The sequence below is a fragment of the Agelaius tricolor genome, unplaced genomic scaffold, assembly GCF_023055355.1.
Source record: "Agelaius tricolor isolate 1412-34295 unplaced genomic scaffold, bAgeTri1.0.p SCAF_20, whole genome shotgun sequence".
Lineage (NCBI taxonomy): Eukaryota > Metazoa > Chordata > Aves > Passeriformes > Icteridae > Agelaius > Agelaius tricolor.
Window position 1 is genome coordinate 7,327,511 of NW_027269280.1, and position 19,461 is coordinate 7,346,971.

At 40.4% G+C, this 19,461-nt stretch overlaps 1 protein-coding gene across 18 annotated transcripts in view; it reads left to right on the forward strand.

Annotated features, from left to right (window-relative positions):
* Positions 1-19,461, forward strand: part of ARVCF (ARVCF delta catenin family member) — a 247,303-nt gene that overhangs the window by 86,939 nt on the left and 140,903 nt on the right. For 11 of the 18 annotated variants that reach the window (XM_071445376.1, XM_071445374.1, XM_071445380.1 and 8 more), the window contains 2 exons: positions 4,257-4,358; positions 9,054-9,299. The exons of 4 other annotated variants lie outside the window; for them this stretch is intronic. In XM_071445376.1, the coding sequence (XP_071301477.1) occupies positions 9,084-9,299 (216 nt within the window). In that variant the 5' untranslated portion in view covers positions 4,257-4,358; positions 9,054-9,083. Of the gene's footprint in view, positions 1-4,256; positions 4,359-9,053; positions 9,300-10,067; positions 10,205-19,461 lie in introns of those variants that run through there. 3 more of the 18 variants (XM_071445373.1, XM_071445385.1, XM_071445391.1) reach the window with 3 other exon arrangements.

The following is a 19,461-nucleotide window of genomic DNA, read 5'->3' on the forward strand; positions in this document are numbered from 1 at the left end:
TGCCTTTGGGGGCATTTGCAATGGGTGGAGCTGTTGGGCTGCCTGACTGCAGAGCTGGCCTCAGCTTTGTTGCTTGCCTTTTTGTTATTTATCTGCTTGATGATAGCACAATAGTATCTTTTATGAAAGAGTTATCCTGAGCTTCTGCAGGATTTTCCAGCATCGCTGTAATGTTTCAGTTACTCTGTTTCACCTGTGACAAACTGGCCTGGCTTTGGGAGCTGCTGCCGGCCCCACTGACTCCTGTTCCTGTATTTTGATTTAATGCTCCTAAATACAGGGCTGTGCTCTGCTGTGGTTCCCCACACAGAGCCAGTTTCAGCCACATTCCTGGCAGTAGCCTTTCTCTTAAAATGGAAGCCCTTTTGCCAGAACTCCAAACACCTGAGAGACAAGAAAAATAAAGTTTCTTGTATATTGTTAAGTGAAATCTTGTAACTGTTCTGTGGAAGTAACTGCGTGAGGCTATAACAGTGCCTTTATGTGTTTGGCTTATTTGCAGCCAGATTGGATTGGATATTAATGAAGCCAAGCTTTAAAATACATGGGAAAGAAGGACAGACTGGAGTTAGGAACTGTGCTGCTTTTGATCTTTATCCTTTTCTCCTTTTCATTGAAATAGCCCTGTTTTGAGAAGAGATGTATTGATTTTGGGTGGCTCTGCTTGCAAGGAAGGCTCGGGAGTAAGGAAGTCATTTCTGTTGAAAATGTTACAGGCTCCATGGTTAATTGAAGGCCTGATTCTATTTAACAGTCACACAGGCTGTTGGAGGGGTTTTCCTTTGCTGCTGGGAAGACATTATTGCAGTGAAATAGTTGTGAAATAGATTGTCTGTTGTTTCTGCTCCGAGTGATCACTGGCTGAAGGTTCTGCTGATGTGGGTTAGGATCAGACTGGGGTCAGAGGAAGTGGGGACATGGAGCTGCTGCTGAAGGCAGCTGTGAGAATACTTGGAAGCCTGGATATCCACAACTCAGAAAGGGACCACAAAGTGCAATCCATTTTTAAGCAGAGCTGCTTATTGATTTCAGTGGGGGAGACCTTTGAAAAATCAATGGCACGCAGCAGCTTTAGTATGCAAGGACATGTGTTCTGGGCTGGTAAAGTGATCGGCCTGTGAACTAATCAGCCTGATAGCAATCATGTCTGGCAAGTTCCAAGGCAGAAGGAAAGGTGTCAGAGCCTTGAGATGCAGAAAATTTGCTATTCATATTCCAGGAGAGATTGCAAAGTATGATCTTGTTCATTCTAGCTTTGACTTTCAAATTGCATTTTATTTCTATAGAAAACCAAAAGCTACAAAGGGAAATAGAAAAAGTTTTTGGCAATATGTAAACATGGACCTGATTATTATGAGGTGTAGTGTTAAACAAATAGGATCGCTGAAGTAATCAAAATATTCTGATTTTTTCCACGAGAAACCATCTCTGCCTTGTTCAGTCTTTCAGTATTTATAAGATTATTACAAAAACTATTCCACCTGGACACTCGTTTGGAAATATTTGGGGAGTGTTTGTTTACACAGGGAATTTACAGTGCACAGTGTGAATTTATAGACCATCACATACCCCATTAAACCTTAGTGTGGACACTTAGGAGGTGTGAAGTAATATGCTGCCATTTTGCTGTGCTGCTTTATGCTTAATTAACACAAACACTGATCTCTGAAGAAGTGTGGGATAATGAGTGCTGGGGTGGAGGAGCTCAGCTCATTCAGTGTAGACAAGTCCTTAGGTCCAGAGAGCAAGAGCTCTGCTTCAGAAAAGTGTTCTTTGCTCTTCTGGTCTATAAATGACAAATTTTAGAAAGAAATTGATTTTTTTTTACATTGGGTAAAAGTAACCATAGGCTAAAGCATTTACTTTAAAAATTGCCCTTGTAAAAATATTTCAGTTTCAATTTTAGAGCATTAAACTGAATTATTTATGCTATTATATATATGCAATTGTGAGAAGATGTTCTGTATTTCCATAATTTTTTTCTTTTCCATTTGGTAGAATATAGCAGTTGAAATTTACCTTACTGGGGAAAGAGTGTAATTAAATCTATGTAGACACACTGTATCAGCAAGCCCTGAAAACACTGCATGAAATTTTGGAATGAAAACCTGAAAAACTCTGGTAGCAACGTGCTGAAGTGAGGAATCTTTATCAAAGGGAAGCTGTAGAAGAAGACTGGTCATCATTTAAACATGTAGTGATTAATATATAGAGATTGAATTAGATGTAAGAAAATTTTGTGGTTTTTTTTTGTTTGTTTTGGTTTTGTTTTTTTTTTTTGGTGAGAACTGTATCTTTCTGAGGTACTACAGTGTCATTTCAGTGCTTTTAACTAAAAGGCTAATTAAATTATTCCTTTTTAAATGGACTGGGAACCATTTTGGTAAGATTGGAGATCCTGTGGTGCTATTGACCAGAGCCAGTTCTGTAGTGAGTTAAGTCTTAAAACTGTATTGCCTTTACAAGCATATGTTTGGATGCTTTTGTTGATGTTGCTTAAGCCAGTTCATAGTATGATAATCTGTAAATTTATTTGCCAGATTTTTTTATTTATTTATGTATACAGAAATATTCCTGCTGGATGATCAGATGGAATTTCTTAGCAATGTAAAAGCTCAAATATTTCACATTGACATTTTTTTCTGGAGTAATGGAAGTGGGGAGCTGCAGCATCCATTGCAGTGTCCTTAAGATGCAGAATTCCTTCTCAAGGAGTTCTCCTGTTACCATTTCCACTGCCCTCGCTCATTCCCTGGTTTAAACCTTGTTTCACAGACTGCCTCTGTCCAAAGGAACACAAAACCCTGACCAGCTTTTTTGTTGTTCCTTTTGACAGCAGCACAGCGTGTCTGTCTGTGCCTACCAGAGAACTATATTGAAATAGCTTTCTTTGTGAACTCCTCATTGCTATTCATTGGTGGAGGTTGTCACGTAAGGGTCAAATTAGAGCTCAGTCAACCACAGCAGCGAGGGGACCCAGGCTCAAGACAGATTTCAGCAGAAGGTCTGAGAAGGAGTTTATCAGGAATGTGTTACATGTATTTTATTTATATATATATATATATATCCAAAGTGTTATTCTTTTCTCTCTAGAAACTCAGTTATGTTTAATTTACTCTCTCTGGTCATTTACTTGAGAATTAGTCTTTCTTTCACTCTGCCTCCTGACTTTCATCTTTGGGCATATCTATGCACAGTTTTGTTACAGCTATTTAATTTTTGAGCATAGAATTTTCTTCTGTTAGTTTAAGAAAAAATAAGATTTCTGGCATGATGGTTCTGTGCCCTTTGAGGTTGGATCCATGCAAAGAAAGGATCATATTTCTGGTAATTTGGCTGAAACACAAGAAATTGTGTTTATGCTGGCTTCAGGAAGGCAGACTATACCTGGTCAAGCAAAAAAATCTGCCAGGGCAACATTCCTCTCTGAAAATGTTCTAAAACATTTGAACCAGCAGAGTGAGCTTGTACTGGCTCTTCATTTTGTGCCATGTGGTTGCAGTATTTTTGATGTGGTAGCTTAAGACTGGCAGTGCTGCCTCACAGAACCATGTCTTCACCAAATGGGTTCTGTTCATTCTCCAGCAAAAACAGGGACTAAATTGGCAGCTGCTGACCCAGGGAAGTTTCAGTGATAGATGTTTTAAGACTAAATAAATCAGGGATTTACTGAGCTACACAGATGACCTGATATTCCAAAAGCTTCTTTTGCTTTGGTTTCATACAGGATCAGGAAGGGTCACATACAGACAGAGAGAACAAGCTATTGTGCATCTTTTAGAAATTAATGTCCCGTCCCTAACAGAGATCTGTGAAAGGATCTTGAGCCATTTGGGGCTTGTATATCTGACAGGGGCCTGAAGTTGTGTGCCCAAATAACAGCTCTCATTTCTGACAGCATCCTGTTAGGTCTCTGTGTTTTAAATTGCCTGGCTACAATATCCAGCTTTGCAATATTCCATTATCCTCCTTCCAGTCTAGAGTTTTCCCTGATTTAGGACATTAACTGTAAATCTCATAGGAACATGCAAGTATTGATCACTGACAGCAAATTAGATTAATCAAGGTGGGGTTTTTTTTCCTTAGGAGTCTCAGGATTGGCTTCTCTGAATATTATTTCTTTGACTGCAAGTTAGGAGAAAAATAGTGCAATAAATAATTTCTACAACACAGTGAGAACGTGGGAGCTGACTATGTGTAAAGGGGGCTGTAATACCTTATTAACTAACTCTGTCTCTCTTTCCTCTCTCTTGTAGCTGATTCTTCTTGAGGCTGCTCTCCTGCTTTGTCTGTCCTGTTCTGTTCTTAGTGGGTGATGTCCCAGCAGCTCTAACCCTCAGACTTCAGTACCTCTCTAGGTGTGTATGGCTCAGTTTTCTCTGCATGCTTTCTGGTGTCGCATGGGGGGCAACACTCATGTTATGCTGCTCATCTCTCGTGGTACTTGAGGCTGAGAATGTCATTAGCATGTGTTATGCTTCAGTTCCATGGATTGTTTAAGCCCCATTTTTGCTTTTATTCTGCTGGTTTTCTTCCCTGGAGAAGCACAAAGCTGCTGTTTCCATGCACACTCACAGGCCTTCGTGCTTGCTCCTACAGCTGAGCAGCTCTGTGAACGATCTCCTTGATACTCATGGAAACATCTCTTGCCAGCAGGACTGACACACTTGGACTGGTCTTGGATAGAGCAGTAGTGGGACAGCTGAGTTCAGCATCCAGATGAGAGAGATGCCTGTGAGCCTCTTCCCCTGCAGCTGAGAGCAGCCTGTGCCGTGTTGTGCCGCTGGCAGAGGACACTGTGCTCTCCAAAGGCAGCTCACTCACAGACCCCATCTCCTTAGGAACTCACAGCACTTTGAAGTGCAGGGGGATTTGAGGTTCCCCATGACTGTTAGGTTCAGGTGCCCAAATCTCACAGAACTTGACCCCTCTTAATCTGAAGGGCTCTTCAAAAACTCTTGACTGTCAGTTATATCCTATAATAGCAAAATTAGCATGCAGAGTTGACTCATGTTTTTTGTGGAGCACCAATGACCCTTGGAGTCTTGGCAGTGTTTCCAAGAGCCTCAGACTCGGGTGTGAGCTGGGGTATTAGCAATGAGCAGGATCCCTCTTTTGGCCCTTACACTGGGGTGATTTTCATCCTGGGTGAGCACTGAGGCTGTACTGACTTTCAGAAGGGGCCTTTTGATGCATTAGTGGAACAGTCAGAATAAACACCTCCTCTGATGCATTAGTGGAACAGTCAGAATAAACACCTCCTGTGATGCATTAGTGGAGCAGTCAGAATAAACACCTCCTCTGATGCATTAGTGGAGCAGTCAGAATAAACACCTCCTCTGATGCCTTAGTGGAACAGTCAGAATAAACACCTCCTCTGATGCATTAGTGGAACAGTCAGAATAAACACCACTTCTGATGCATTAGTGGAACAGTCAGAATAAACACCTCCTCTGATGCATTAGTGGAACAGTCAGAATAAACACCTTCTCTGATGCATTAGTGGAGCAGTCAGAATAAACACCTCCTGTGATGCATTAGTGGAACAGTCAGAACAAACACCTCCTCTTTGCTCTAACTCCAGTGCAGCACTAATGTATTTAGAGTCACGTAGGCAGGACAGAGAGATTTGCTGCTGTCAGCGTAGCCTTTGATACTCTGTAGGCAACTGTTTGCTGTGTTTAGAAGTGCAGCCTAAGGAATAATTTTTACCTGGCTGCTCTGGGTCTAATATTTTCATTTATTGATACCCTTTTCAATGCACTTTAATTTATTTACGAATGGTAGCAAATTGCAAGTGGCAACCTGAGTAACTGACTCCTGAGTCAGTACTTTTATTTTTCTCCTCCAGTCTAGACTGCTGATAATGTAAATTGTTGAAACCCTGGGTTAATAATTAGGGGTGCAATCAACAGCAAGCAAGTATTTATCTGCTAATAAAACATTTGAAATGCAGAAGTCTGTCTTTGTCCAACAATACTTAAAAGGCAGTTATTGGTCCTACTGCTGTTTCTGCATAGCAATTAGGAATTTTGTGGTCACTAATTGTGCATCTGAAAATTTATACAGTTTATTTTCTGCCCGTGTTTTTCTTTGCAAAGAGAAAAGAAGCATAGTATTTATGGTTATAATGAGGTTAACACAATACTTCCTGCAGGGAGATCTCTCTAAAGATTTGTACCATTTATAGAACCCAAATTTTCTAGGTTTTCTCATGTGTGGCATCAAGGGCTTATATCTCATTAAGGATTTTCTGAACAGGATCTTAGTCACATTATCAAAATGTGACTTGAAAGTTATATACCAGCTCAGTCATCAACTTGATTTTTATTATTAAAGCTGTAACTGCTTCTGAAGAGGGACTTCTTGATTTTTCTTGCATTGTTGCTAATTCTTTTCCTTAGAACAGAAACTTGCATTATATGTTCTACAAGAAACCTGTTTTAAATTTAGTTACTGTCGATACAGTCTTGTCATCTTCTTTCCCCTACTGGATTTACTTTTTGAAATCAGTCCACAGACATACCCAGCCTGTGGGACCCCCAAAAGATGACCTTTGTGTCATATCATGATTGCATGTGAGAAAGAGCAGTTTTAGCTGCAGACAGTTCCTGAAAGCTGGGTCCCTGTGAGGAGCTGAATTCCTGCTCTGCAGCACCTCAAAGGAGACTGTCTGCATTTGTTAATCCTGACTGATCCAGACTCTTCTTGAGCCTGGAATATTCCCTGTGAGGTGTATTTGGTCTGTGGCAGCCAGGCTGTTGGTCTGCTCTAGCATGAGGGCAGTGATGATCAGTAACCCAGGGGTTGTCTTTAGGAATCTATGGCTAGAAATGCCACCCTCACCCCCAGGGATATTTCTTCCAAAATCTGACTTGTGCCCAGGTCTTTGCAGTCCCACTCTTTCACACTCCAAGGAGTCTGTGAGCATGCCTGCAATTCCTGGGAGTAGTGACAACAAACAGAGCTGTCTCCATCTGTGGAAAAGCAGGGAGGCACAAAAGCAGAAATGTGGAACTTGGCTGCACACAAGCCAGCTGAGGTCCAGAAAGTCTGGCTGTGTTCATGTCTAGCTGTGCCAGGGCTAAATCATGCTGAGATAGAGCAGGTGAGTCTTCCTGTGACTTCCCATGAATCATCCTATCCTTTTAGAGGGTTGTGATTCCCCTTTGCAGAAACCAATGTACTCTCTGAAGGTTTTATAGTCTTTTAATAATCTATTGGAAGGTCTCAGAAGTTGGCAGTTTGATCTGTGTTTTATTAGTCTGTGACATCTGGAAAACCCTTTGGTGGTTTTTGGTTTTCTTTCAGAATTTCAATAGAAGTTAAATCAATGCATAAATGACAAAACTCACTTCTGCCTACTGGTCTGCAAACATGAAAGGCTCAAGTGATGGTTATAAGTAAACATCATGAGATTAATACATGATAATCCTTACACTGTTCCTAACATGATTTTATATTACTCTGATTCCTTTCAACAGCAACTGTCTTAAGAGTTAACAATGAACACAGAGCTACTGGAAGGTTATTCCCCATGAAATTGGGGTGCTTGTCATTGGATTTGGGTCTGTCACTCCTGCCCCAGTGTCTTTTTGGCCTGTTGGGTGATTTCAGCCATATTTGACAAAAGCAAGGAGACCTTGAGCCTGCTTAGGAGTCCCCAACAAACTGTGTAAAAACATGCAGCTTAATCACTACTAATACTCCTCTCTGGGACATAACAGTGTTATGACCACATTATTATGAGCTACCAAAGGATCTGCACAGGAGAGACTCCTGATAAATGTAAGAGTCATGGGAAATGGATCAGTCAAGAGTGTGCATCATCTAAAGGCACTGAATGATGAATTGGGAAGCGTCAGGAAGCAGGGAACTATCTGTGCTCATGGAAATCCTCGCTGATAGATGGAAAACAAAGAATCTTTGGCAGCAAATCAAGGGACAATTTCTCAGCACTTAAGTCTCAGCACAGAACATGAACAGTTCTTGAATTACAGGAGCCTGAGACAGTTCTGCCTCTGCTTGTCTCAGAGGTGCTTTAAGTAGTTTGGTAGTAAAGGGGTTACTTGTTTAACTTTGATGAAGGATTCTGTTGAGGCCATAATTTATGTTTATATTATATTGCTGATTTCATACTCCTAGTAAAACGTTTTAAGTGGTGTTCAGGTCACAGATCTGTGGAATCAATGGGGAGTTTTACTGCATGTACCATACAGGTGAAGACAGGGTTTTAAATGGGTTGTTTCATTACCCTGCTAGAGAAGACATAAGGCAGAAGTTCTAACCCACCTAGCTGATTTCTGAGTTCCTTTTTCTGCATTGAAAGACAAGCAGTCCTGTGTGTTTTCCATGGAAGATGTTTGCTTTTTCATTTGCATTATTAGCAAACGGCTGCATGAAGGACTGTTTCGTTGACTGAAATCATCAAGCATTTCAACTGCAATTGCACACTCTGCATTTAAAAATCTTTTCCATGTTACAGTGTGCTGCTATAATTTAAATATGAAAGCTAATTTCAGCTACTGTCTGTTAAGTTGGGGGGGGGTGTGGAAAAAATTGACACAACTGTTTTCTTCTACCATGAAGTTTCTGTCCTTAAAAATGTTAAACTTCTCACTTATGCTGTTAAAGACAAAAATTCCAGGTGTCTGTAGTGAGAATGTTCCTCATTCCCTCTACAGCCATATCTTTTTTTATGTATTTCTTTTAAGTACATTATTATTTGCACAGTGAAATTAGCTCTGCAAGAGGGATGAAAACCCTTGTCAGAGCAGTTTTAGCAAAACGATCAAAGGAATTAAATACAAATTCTCTCAAAGGTGAGCGTATTTTTTTTTTCTTTTTTGAACAGGGAAGTCTTAAATTAATTGCTTTTAATTTAAAATCAGATCATGGATGGAAAGATGGATGCTTTTCAAAGAGCACTGCAGTTTGCTGCTTAGAGTGGTCAGTATTTTAGCAAGGTGACTAACGATATGCATTTTTATCTTTAACCTCTGACCCGTGCCCTCCCCACCCTTTACCTAACCCTTTCCATTTGCCCTGGTCAGTTAACAGGCAGGAAGCATTTGAAAGCAGTCATGGATGACTATGATATCAGGTCTGCTGCCAGCATTTTGGCATCTGTTAAAGAGCAAGAAGCTCGTTTCGAGCGGCTCACCCGCGCACTTGAGGAGGAGCGGCGCAATGTCTCCCTGCAACTCGAGCGTGCCAATCAGCCCGCAGACCGCATGAGCATCTGCAACATTGGCAATGGCCAGCCCCTGGCAACCGCCTGGCAGCAGCTCGTACTGCAGGTAAAGCCTGCTCCTGTCACTGTCACTGGAGCCCGCCCTAGCACAGTGTCCATCCCAGGCAGTCGGTGCATGGTGTGTTGTTAGCATTTCATTAGTGTGTGCTGTGTCTGGTAGCCCGAGCTGGGGTGCAGCGTGGGTGCTTCATCACCTCGGCTGGGAGCCTTGCCTTGGAAGCTGCTCTTGCTCTTAGCTCGTGGGATACTTTTAAAAGTATGTGCATACTTGGGTAAAAAGCCTAAGAAGGGATCTTCACACCCTCCTCTAATCTATGCACTTGCTGTAAGTCTGGTGATGTGCTGGTGATTGTAAAAGAAGGCTGAATCATAATCTCCATAGCAAACAAAATTTCCATTAGAAATAGCTGGACTTTGAATAGAGGGAGCAGCATGAAAAGCAGGGATTTCCCTCCTGCAAAGCCTTATTGTTTGTGTAGGGAGGACTTCATAATTTGTTTCTCATGTGCAGTGAATTGATAGACTATTTTAATGATGCAAACTGGCTTTGTGGGTAGCTTTAGATTTCCAAATACTGTTTTGCTTGATACACGTTCTTTAACTGTTTAAATGTGCAATGACAAACTACTTATGTCTCTAAATTACTTCAGCTCTCAAACCCCTCTGACACACAAGGTAAGTCATGCAGAAGCAATAGTACCATTTGTGAAGGTCTGTTTCCTAAGAAAACATTGTTCAATTCAGAAGGAAGCTCTGGGCTATGGGGATTCCAGAAGTTGTTTCCCAGTTATACCAGACTGTTTTACAATTATACTTGCATTGAGCTGTATTGAGGCAGACTTTACCTTATATTATGGCAGCACTGCTTTTCTAGTAACAGCTGCCATGTTTTTACATGAAGATGCCTGAATTTTGGATTTCATGTGAAAGGAGCAGCCTGCACTGGTCAAGGTAAAAATCTGACCATGTCTGGTAGGAGCTGTAGGTGGTTATCCTCTGATGAGCAGCTGGGCTGGGAGAGGGGAGATGTGCTTACGTATTTTTTATAGGAAAAGGACAAGTTCACCTTCACTTTTTCTGAATGACTTTGTGCAAAGTGCCTGATTAATAGCTTCAGAATGAAATTCCTTATCCACAAAACTGATGAAGCATGAGTTTTCTGCAGTGTAATGGCTTAAGGTCTAACCACTTCCAAGAAAACCTAATAAAAGAGTTTTAAGTTACTGGGGTCTACGTGACTCTTATGGAGAAACAGCCCCTCTAAGTGACCCCAGGCTGAATCTGCATATGCCCAGCTCCCTGCCACTGGGTGAAGGAAGCTTTAATTAATTGATGAGTAGCACTGAGGTTTTTAGAGTACCTTGTATACGAAATAAAATTGTTAAAAAGCTAAATATGCACAATTAAGAATCAATGTAAGGTTAGTTGCGTGAATAGACACAACTAGAATTAAAAAGTGTTTAACTGAAGGATGAAAGCTGTACCTTCAGTCTTATGCAGAATATATAATATTTCCATCTCTGGTGTTGCATTTCATTGTGCAGAGTACACAAAGCAGAAGGCTGGCTGTGCTCTGCTGTCTGTGGGGATTGCTCATGCCCTGCAGTGAAATCCACCCCTCTGAGGCTGTTCCAGTGAGCACTGGCTGAGTGCTGCACATCACCCCAGTCAACTGCTTGTTATAAGGAATATTGCACAGTAACTCAAGCAGCAGCTTTTTGTGGTGATTATACATAATCTAGTTATTCTGTGTATGATTTGGACAAAAGAAAGGAGGGTTAGCTCCATTTTATGAGAGTGACAAATAATCTTTAATGATCTTCACAACCAGACATCAGTTTTCCATGTTGTTTGTTTGTCAAAGTGGAATCTGCCAAAGGGATTTGTTAGGGAAGTGTATAGTCAGGGCTTTGTAAAGAGTCTCTCACAACTTCTTGTTGAATATACAATGCCACACTTACTCCCTTCTTAGAACAGAAAATAAAGCCTTTTTTTTCCCTTTTAATTTTAGACATGGAAAAGTACTATATATGTGGGCAATGTGCCAGGAGTGTAACAGTGTTCTGAAGTTCTCAAAAGACAAAATCAAGGTCTTATGAAAATATTGATTCTAATTAATGAATCCTGGAACTCTTTATTTTCATTTTAATTTTTTTTTTTTAATAGCAGCTTTGAACTTGTTCCATAACAATAACTCCTTGTCCTAGACAGCCCAGTTAGCCACTTGCTGGTGAGTTCAGCCTGTTCAGTGTGAATTTCAAATACTGGAATGGAACATATGAATTCTGGTGCACTTGCTGACTTTTTCTGTGAGTGTCTATGCCATTGTGTCTTTTCTTCTTAAAGAGAAACACCAGATCTGCAAATGAGGTCAGGGATGTGCTGTAATTGCCAAAAAGTGTGTGCATAGGCTTCTTGATTTTGCGATAAGTGTGGATATTTTTTAATAAAAATTACCTTAAACCTTAAAAATGACCTTTTCATGGGAGAGGTTGATTACTTGAACAATCTAAACAAATCATGAATGGTTTGTTCAGATATTAGTTAGAAATGGCTGAGATTATTCTTTAAGAGGAAGCTTTCTCAGAGGAGGGGTTTCTGGGAAACACTGTCCTCACAATGAGGGATTCTAAGTGTTGTTGAAATGTCTCCCATTAATATTAGTGAGAGTCTTTTACTCAGGTGGTGACCAAGGCGTTTGGCAGTGCCTGCCAAACCTCCAGGCTCTGCAGAGGTTTGTAGCCATCTGTGTTCCTGCAGGAGGCTGTGAGCAGCTCCTGCCATAGGGACAGTCCCCTTTAACCCACACAGGCTCTGGTAAATGGGGACAGAAGTGCTTTTTGTGCTTAATGTGCTTGAATGATGGGTAAATGTAACTTCTGCTCTTTGCAGCTTCCCCAGGCTTCCACTGTAGCTGCAAATTAGAGTTTGTTGCTGAGTGTGCAGCCAGTGACATGAATTAGGGTGTTTCAGCTCGAGAACTTTGGGAAGATAGCAGCATTGTACATGTGTTACTGCAGATTCTGAAGGGTCAGATAAAGTGCTCTTTCAGACTAAGAACCCTCTGGACAAAAGGTCATTAGTTACACAGTGGAAACCTTGGCATTAGTCTGGAAAATGTAACCTTTAATGAAACTTTGGCCACAGATCTTTTATCAGGGTAATAAAATCTCCTTAAACTCTCTGCAGGTTTTAACAATGTTCTTGACTGTCTCGGGCCTTGAGTGGTGGGAGCCACGTGGCTGATCACTGCTGTTGGGTTTTGGAAAGGAAACTCTGGTTGTACTAGAGACAGAAGAGTGGTCTGTTGATGTGTATTTGTGTTTGCTTCTCTGACTTTTGAGGTAAATCATGTACATTGGTTATTGCAGTATTTCAGGCCATGGAAGTCTTGGCAGTCTTTGCCTTTTGATCAGTTTTCCAGGATAAGCACAGTCCAATAAGTCACTGGTGAGTAGCACCCATCACGTGTCTTCTACATGCTCAAGTGTCTAGTCAATAATGTTTTTTACAAGCCTGAGAAATCTTACTGCTCTTCATGTATGAACAATAGTTTAAACTACCTGGTTTCCAAGTCAGCCTTCTGCTGCTGTTCACAGTGGGAGCTGAAGTTGGGCAGGAGGGAGATACAGACGTGCCCATGTGGGGTATGGGCTGTGATAGGCTGACACAGAGATGCAGTATTACCACCACAAAACATAATTTACTACTAATAAAGAATATTATTTTTTATATATATGTATGTATATACACTTTTATTAAAACATTAGACATGTGATACTTACTAAACACAAGGCTATATCCTGCCTTGGTTTAAACTGGCATGGCTCCATGGGCTTCACAGCAGCTCTCTCAAATCTGATCATCTGGGGAGCTGAACAAGGTTTGCATTCAAAGATTGTTTCCCATCAGTATGTGGTGACAACTTCTATTCCTGTTAATGTTGCATAACCAAAATAAAGTACAGCATTCAATAAACCCCTGTTGCCAGCAAAAGCACTGTAACAATACTTGGACTTGAGAGATTCTGTAGTGCCCTACAGGGATTTGAGAGGGGTCTTCTAAGTCAGAAAAAGGCATTATCTTCCTTCTTACAGGTAGGAAAGCTGTGGGAATTGCTAAATCTCACATGGTACAAATAACAGAAATCAGCCCTTTACATGCTGCTGGTGCAGGGTTTTATTTTTCAGATATATTGACTCTGATGTGCCTGTGAGAAGTAACACGGGTTGATCTGAGAAGTCTTCACACTCACAGAATCATCCAATAATTAAAAAGTTACTACATTTGACTATAACTGTGATTCTTTTAGGTTCCTGGTGGTGGGTTTGTTTGGATGTTCTTATATAAAAAAGAGAGCCAAATTAATAATTTTTTTTCCTTCACTTTGCAAATATTGTTATAGCTGTTCAAGGTAAATTAGCGTATGGAAAAAAACTACAGAATATTTTGATAGTTACAGTTTGGATCATTTATATATCAGCTTATGTTCCAGAGAAATAACACCTGCTTGAAAACAAGCAACCACATTTGATGTTTTTTTCTTTTTCAGGCAAGTATTTTTAAGCCATAATTAAGTACCAATATTCTTCAGTCTTTTTGTTAATCTGAGGTACCTGTGACTTCTGCCAAAACAGAAGTTTTGACATTTAGTGAATTGAGGGTTATTTTCAAATAAAAGGTGAACTCTAAAGCACACCAGAACACATGGTGAGAATTTAAAAAAAAATACAAGAAGACTAGGTCAAATTGCTTTTCTAAGAAAATACCATCAAGTTAACCTTTCTGAGTCAGCCTAGGCAACAATAGCACCTCTGTCTGTATTTCATTACTTTTATTTAAGATTCTCTGCTCCACACTGATGTAGTACAGTGTGATGTAGTACAGCTAGAATATAGAGACTGTTTCCAGTGCTTTGATAGTAAGAACATTGGGTGCATTAATATTGTATATAATGGTTGCTTTAATATTGTATGTATGTTTAAACATATCCAGAAAAGATGCAAAAATGGGTTCTGAGCTTCCCTGAATTTTCACCTTGCCTTTTCTCTGTTCTGCATCTCATACAGAATGCAGTTCCACCATTGCATGTAAAGTTTCATGTAATTAGTTTGAGTTTGCAGTGCCTCTTGGCTTCCTGTGTTACATAACATATTTGTGCTCACATTAAGGGACTGACAGCATGGAAAATTCCTTTTTTTTTGCCTTACAGGTAAGGTCAGGTACAGACAACAATGTTGTCAGTTCATGACAGCTCCCTGGTGTTACAGTACTATTTCCTGCTACATTGCCAAATACCAAGGAAAAAACTCACTGGTAGTTAACCCATGGATGTTCTCCTTCTGCCAGTAGTGATAGGTAGCAAAATGTTGAAAGAACTTGCAAGGATAATCCTGATTCCTTTATAGACCCAATGGAACCCATAGAAATATACATTCTGCTTTGGGGTACAGCATGGTTTGGTGTCTGTCACCTCCCACCCCATCTGTGGCTGCTGCTGGCCCTGCCCAGCTCCCCTCACTCTGTGATTTGGCTCCTGTTCCTTGGCCTGCAGGTTCCTGGCAGTTACAGGGGCACTCACTCCTCCTCAGCCTGAGCCTGCTCACTCAGTGTGAGTTACTGAGCTGCTAGGAGTGATCTGGGTCAGGTTTCAGCTTCTGCATATCTGCAACTATTCAAAGGCTCCAGGGGGAAGGAGGAGGGAGATTTGGGAATATGATTCCCATGGGAGAATGAGTTCTTAGGTCAGAATTGAGTGTGAGCTGAGAGGTACTTACATTACCTAGGGATCCCAGCAGTTAGGAACTGCACCAGCAGCCATTACTCAGCTACTTTGCAGGGAGATGTGTTCCCATAGGCCCCTGTCCCTGGCTTCTGCTGTGCTGGACATTAAATAATTGCATTTAGCTTGCAGGTATGGAACTTTGAACATCTTTTGTATGGATGTTGTCCCATGTCTGTGAAAGCATCAGCTCCTGGTTTAGAGTGAGAGCCAGGACCTTTGGCTGAACAAGAGTGGAAGCTGAAGCAGGAGCTGGTGCTCCTTGGCCCAGAGCCCTGCAGCTGGCCTGGGGCAGGGCTGCTGCCAGAGCAGGAGCTCTCCTGGAGCCACTGCAGGTGTCAGCTAGAGACTTCACAGAGTGACAGTGTGGCATGTGGCACCACTGAGGAGCTCCTATTGTTTGCCTTTCTGCTGGGATGACCCAAATTCCTAAGGAAATCCTACGACCTGCTTCATGTATTGCAGGAGGAATTCCCTAGCAGAAGCCCCCCCCCAAAAAAAAGGAAAAAAAAAGGTTTGTGCAACAGGCATCTTGGTATATGTCTTATGGGAGGCTCTGAAAATGGACTCAAGTGGTATTCCAGCAAGAATTAACATTTCCTTGTTCTGTTTCTTGAATTGTCTCACCCTTGTGATTATACTTCAGTCTTCATTTAAGGCCTTAGATGGTAAAAACACAGATACAAGGGAACGGGAATAATAGTATCAGTTTCAGCAACAGTTAAGAAGCTTTGACCAGCTGAATCAGAAGCTGTGCAATTCTTTCCAGAAGGGATTTATTTGATAAGCAAACTACTTAAACCCCACTTAGGAGAGTTATTTGGGGCTCAGAACTGCTGGCACGCAGCTGAATCCACTCAAAATCTGATGTGTTATCTGAGAAGTATTTGTATAAAACTTTGTCAGCAAGTCTAGTTTAAAAAGTAGATTCCAAGTGATTCAATGAAAAATAAAAAGGGAACCCAGCAACTGAGAAACTGAGCCTCTGTCTGAAGGAAGAATGACTTTATTCTTTATAAGATTTGAGGTTTTTTTCAAAACTTAATTACATACCATTTTATAGCTTTACATGTGCAGGTTGAAAATATACTTCCAGCTCCAAAAATCACACCTTTGCAGAAATGTCATTTTTCTCTCTGTCATCAAAAGTACCTCACATTCACATCTCACACTTCATCTGTTAAGTATGTGCTGTGCAACTCTCTGTGGGAACTGCTGAATTCCAAAGTGCCATCTAATGTTTGTCTGCAGGACAGCAACTGCTTTATAGTAATGATGGTAATAGTGCAAGGCAATGGCCATGTTTGCCCTAAGCATCTCAAATATTGTTGCAGTTTCATTTGCCTTGATGGTTGCAACTCCTTTTGTTCAGTGTAAATTTTTATTGAATGAGGTTTTGGAAGCAACTGAAAAGCAAGGACTTTCTTACTTTGTTTGACAAGACTTGTGAAAGAATGACTGTTCACAACTGTTAGCCTTTCTGGCCTGGAGCTGTGCCAGGTTTTAATTCAAAATATTTAAATTGAATGAGAAATTCACTGTTCCATAGTATTTTTCCATGATTTTACATTGCTTTACTAATAGAATTATGTTTTCTTCTAGGAGAACATATAAGAGAAATACATTAAAATTAAATTCTGATTGTACTGCGTTCTCATTATGTAAACAGGCATCTAGGCTTTTCTTTGCATGATGTCTCTGAGTGTTACAACATCAGCAAGTATAACAGCAAGTAATAGTAATTATTATAAAAGTCTTAAAACAGGAACATTAAAATGTAAACATTAAAGAGTAGTATCAGGTTTAACAGGATTTTTTTAAAAAACAACTTTCTAGTCCCATTTACCACATTTGCTTCTTGATAATTAACATGAATCATCTTACATTAAAGTTGTGATTTATTTTTCATGTCCTGCTGCTTGTTTGTTTCTCAGTTCAGGCAGCAGAACATGATTAATTGTCCTGACTTTTTAAGATTTTTAGTTGTCCTACATTTTAGTTCCCAAGCATATGACTGTATTAGTTTAGTTGGGTTGTTCAGGAAGAAAGATTTTAAACCATCACAAAATCTTTTTGTACTGTATCTCCCAATTTAATGAAAAGATTTTGTTCCTAATGCAGGCCTTGATCCGTAGGGGTGCAGCGAGGCAGTTTCATCCCTGCGAGGCCCAGGAGCTGGTCAGCCTTTGTGAGCCTCTTCCCTCACACAGCCACATGTGGCTGCAGAAAGGTTTTGCAGAAACTTTAAAACCACCAAGCAGCCAACCTGGCAATTTCCTCTTCCCCTGAGCCTTTTGGGCTTTGGACCTGCAGGGTTCAACCTCGCTTTTAAACTCAAAAATTTTCTACAGTTCCCTTTCAGGTGTCTGCAGTGTCTGTATGCTGTTGTGAACTAAGGCTGAAAGAGCCCAAAATGGATATTGGGTTATGATGACATTGATAAATTACTGAGTCTTTTGATAGTTTAGGCCATCTTGTTAATGGTTCAAATTATGTTCCTGCTTGCTTTGTCACAAATGTGGAGTGATTCACTGAAGTCATCAGTGTGACTGAAAACAGAATGGCCAAAGATGGCCATGGGCAGCCTGAGGCTGTGTGCCAACTGTAATTAAAGCCTTTGATTTAAATGTATGTCACAGTTTACTATTTATTTAGGTATTATAAAAAAAAAACCAAAACAAAACACAAACCAACCAAACAAAAACCAAACAAAACCCCAACAACTGCTTCTTTTTTAAGCTACTAAATTACTAACTGGAGAGAATATTTTTTATCTGTAATTGTGGTGACTGGGAAATGCTGTGGAATACCATCAGAGTTCATTTTTAGGACTTAATCTAAAATGCTGGCACAGGGCATTTTTAGAATACTGTAGTTAAAGATTGCAAAGAACTGTAGTGTCTGTGTTTCTAAACCATCCGATTAGCTTTTCTTCCTTTTTGCAGTCTTATTTTCATATGTAACTATTTAAAATACGAGAAACCTGCTCTGGAATAAATTTCATACACAAAGACCTTGATTCTCTCTTCAGAAGGGACTGCAAAACAGCTTCAGGTTTTGGTTTGAAGAGGACAGTAATTACCATGAAAATGGGTAGATTGTGCAGACAGTTATCAGTCCGGTACATCATGGCAAACCACATTTTTGCCTTCTGGATGAGAGAATGACGCCTTAAACTGGTACCTTCTGAGCAAGAGTTTGTAATATGCAGCATGAAATACAGCACAAATTGTCTGGAAGATCCACAACCCAAACCAGAATCTAAGAAATGAAAAATGGTTAATACTGGGTATTTCTTTCCTGCATTTGAGTCTTTGCTTTCCCTTCCAATAACTACAGCATGAAATTATGGTCACAGTTCCAACCTTAACTTGATCTGTTTTCCTTGCTGTTGTTGTTCTGTTATAAATGTCATTGTAATTAATTTTTTTTTTTCATAAACCGGAGTAGGTTTTTTTATCCCTTTAAAATGTAGTTGATTCTTACCTGAATGAAGCTACTGGGAGGAAACATAGGTCATTCATTCAGATGTGACCTATATGCAGTGACATGTACCTTCCTCTGTCCTTTGTTTCTAATGTAAGCAGTGCTGTCACCAGACTGTCCTTGTTCTCATCCTGTCATATGACAACTTAAATGAAATGGAGTTGACTGATACTAGATGTAGCAAGATGGAAGCTGTGTTGGTATACAAATTAAAAATCCCCTGAATTTACTGAAATGCCTGGTGGTGTCAGCCTGTAGAAATTGTCTGCTTTGCTGTATAGTTCTTCAGCCTTGTGATTCTTTAGACCTCTTTTTAATACTGGCTTCTTAAATAAAGAAGACACCTAAAATTATCCTCCATTTATACAACAGCTCCCTATTGAGTCAACCTGGCTTTGTCTCCATTTCTAAACTTGCAGTATGGGAGCAAGAAGATTGTCAAAACCATGTTCATGGCAACGTTAGAAATACCTGGGTGGATGTGTCCTACTACAGTCATGCAACCATTTTGGAGCAAGTACAGATGCTTTGAAAGGGCTCCTGTAACTTTTCAAATACATTTAAAAATGATGATAACACTAACAGGAAAAGATTTCAAAATGTATCTCAGAGATAGAATGTTCTGTTTGCGTTTGTGTGGATTAAAATCACGACTGTAGGGCACTCTGACACATCCCAGCGTGCTGTGCTTTAGTTCTCCCACTTACCTTGTTTATTTGCTGCATGAAATTCACAGAAGGACAATAAAATACCCTTGGCATGGCAGCCCCTGTATGATACAGGCTCTCTAATTCGGAGAATTGCCATGGGTGATGGTGCTGCTTTTGCCTATATGGTTAGTTGGGATTCTTGATTCATCTTGTGCCTTCTTGCTCTGTTGGCTTTATGGAAGTTACATATCACTGAAGCCATATGTTATGATCCCAGGCAGAGCTGTAAA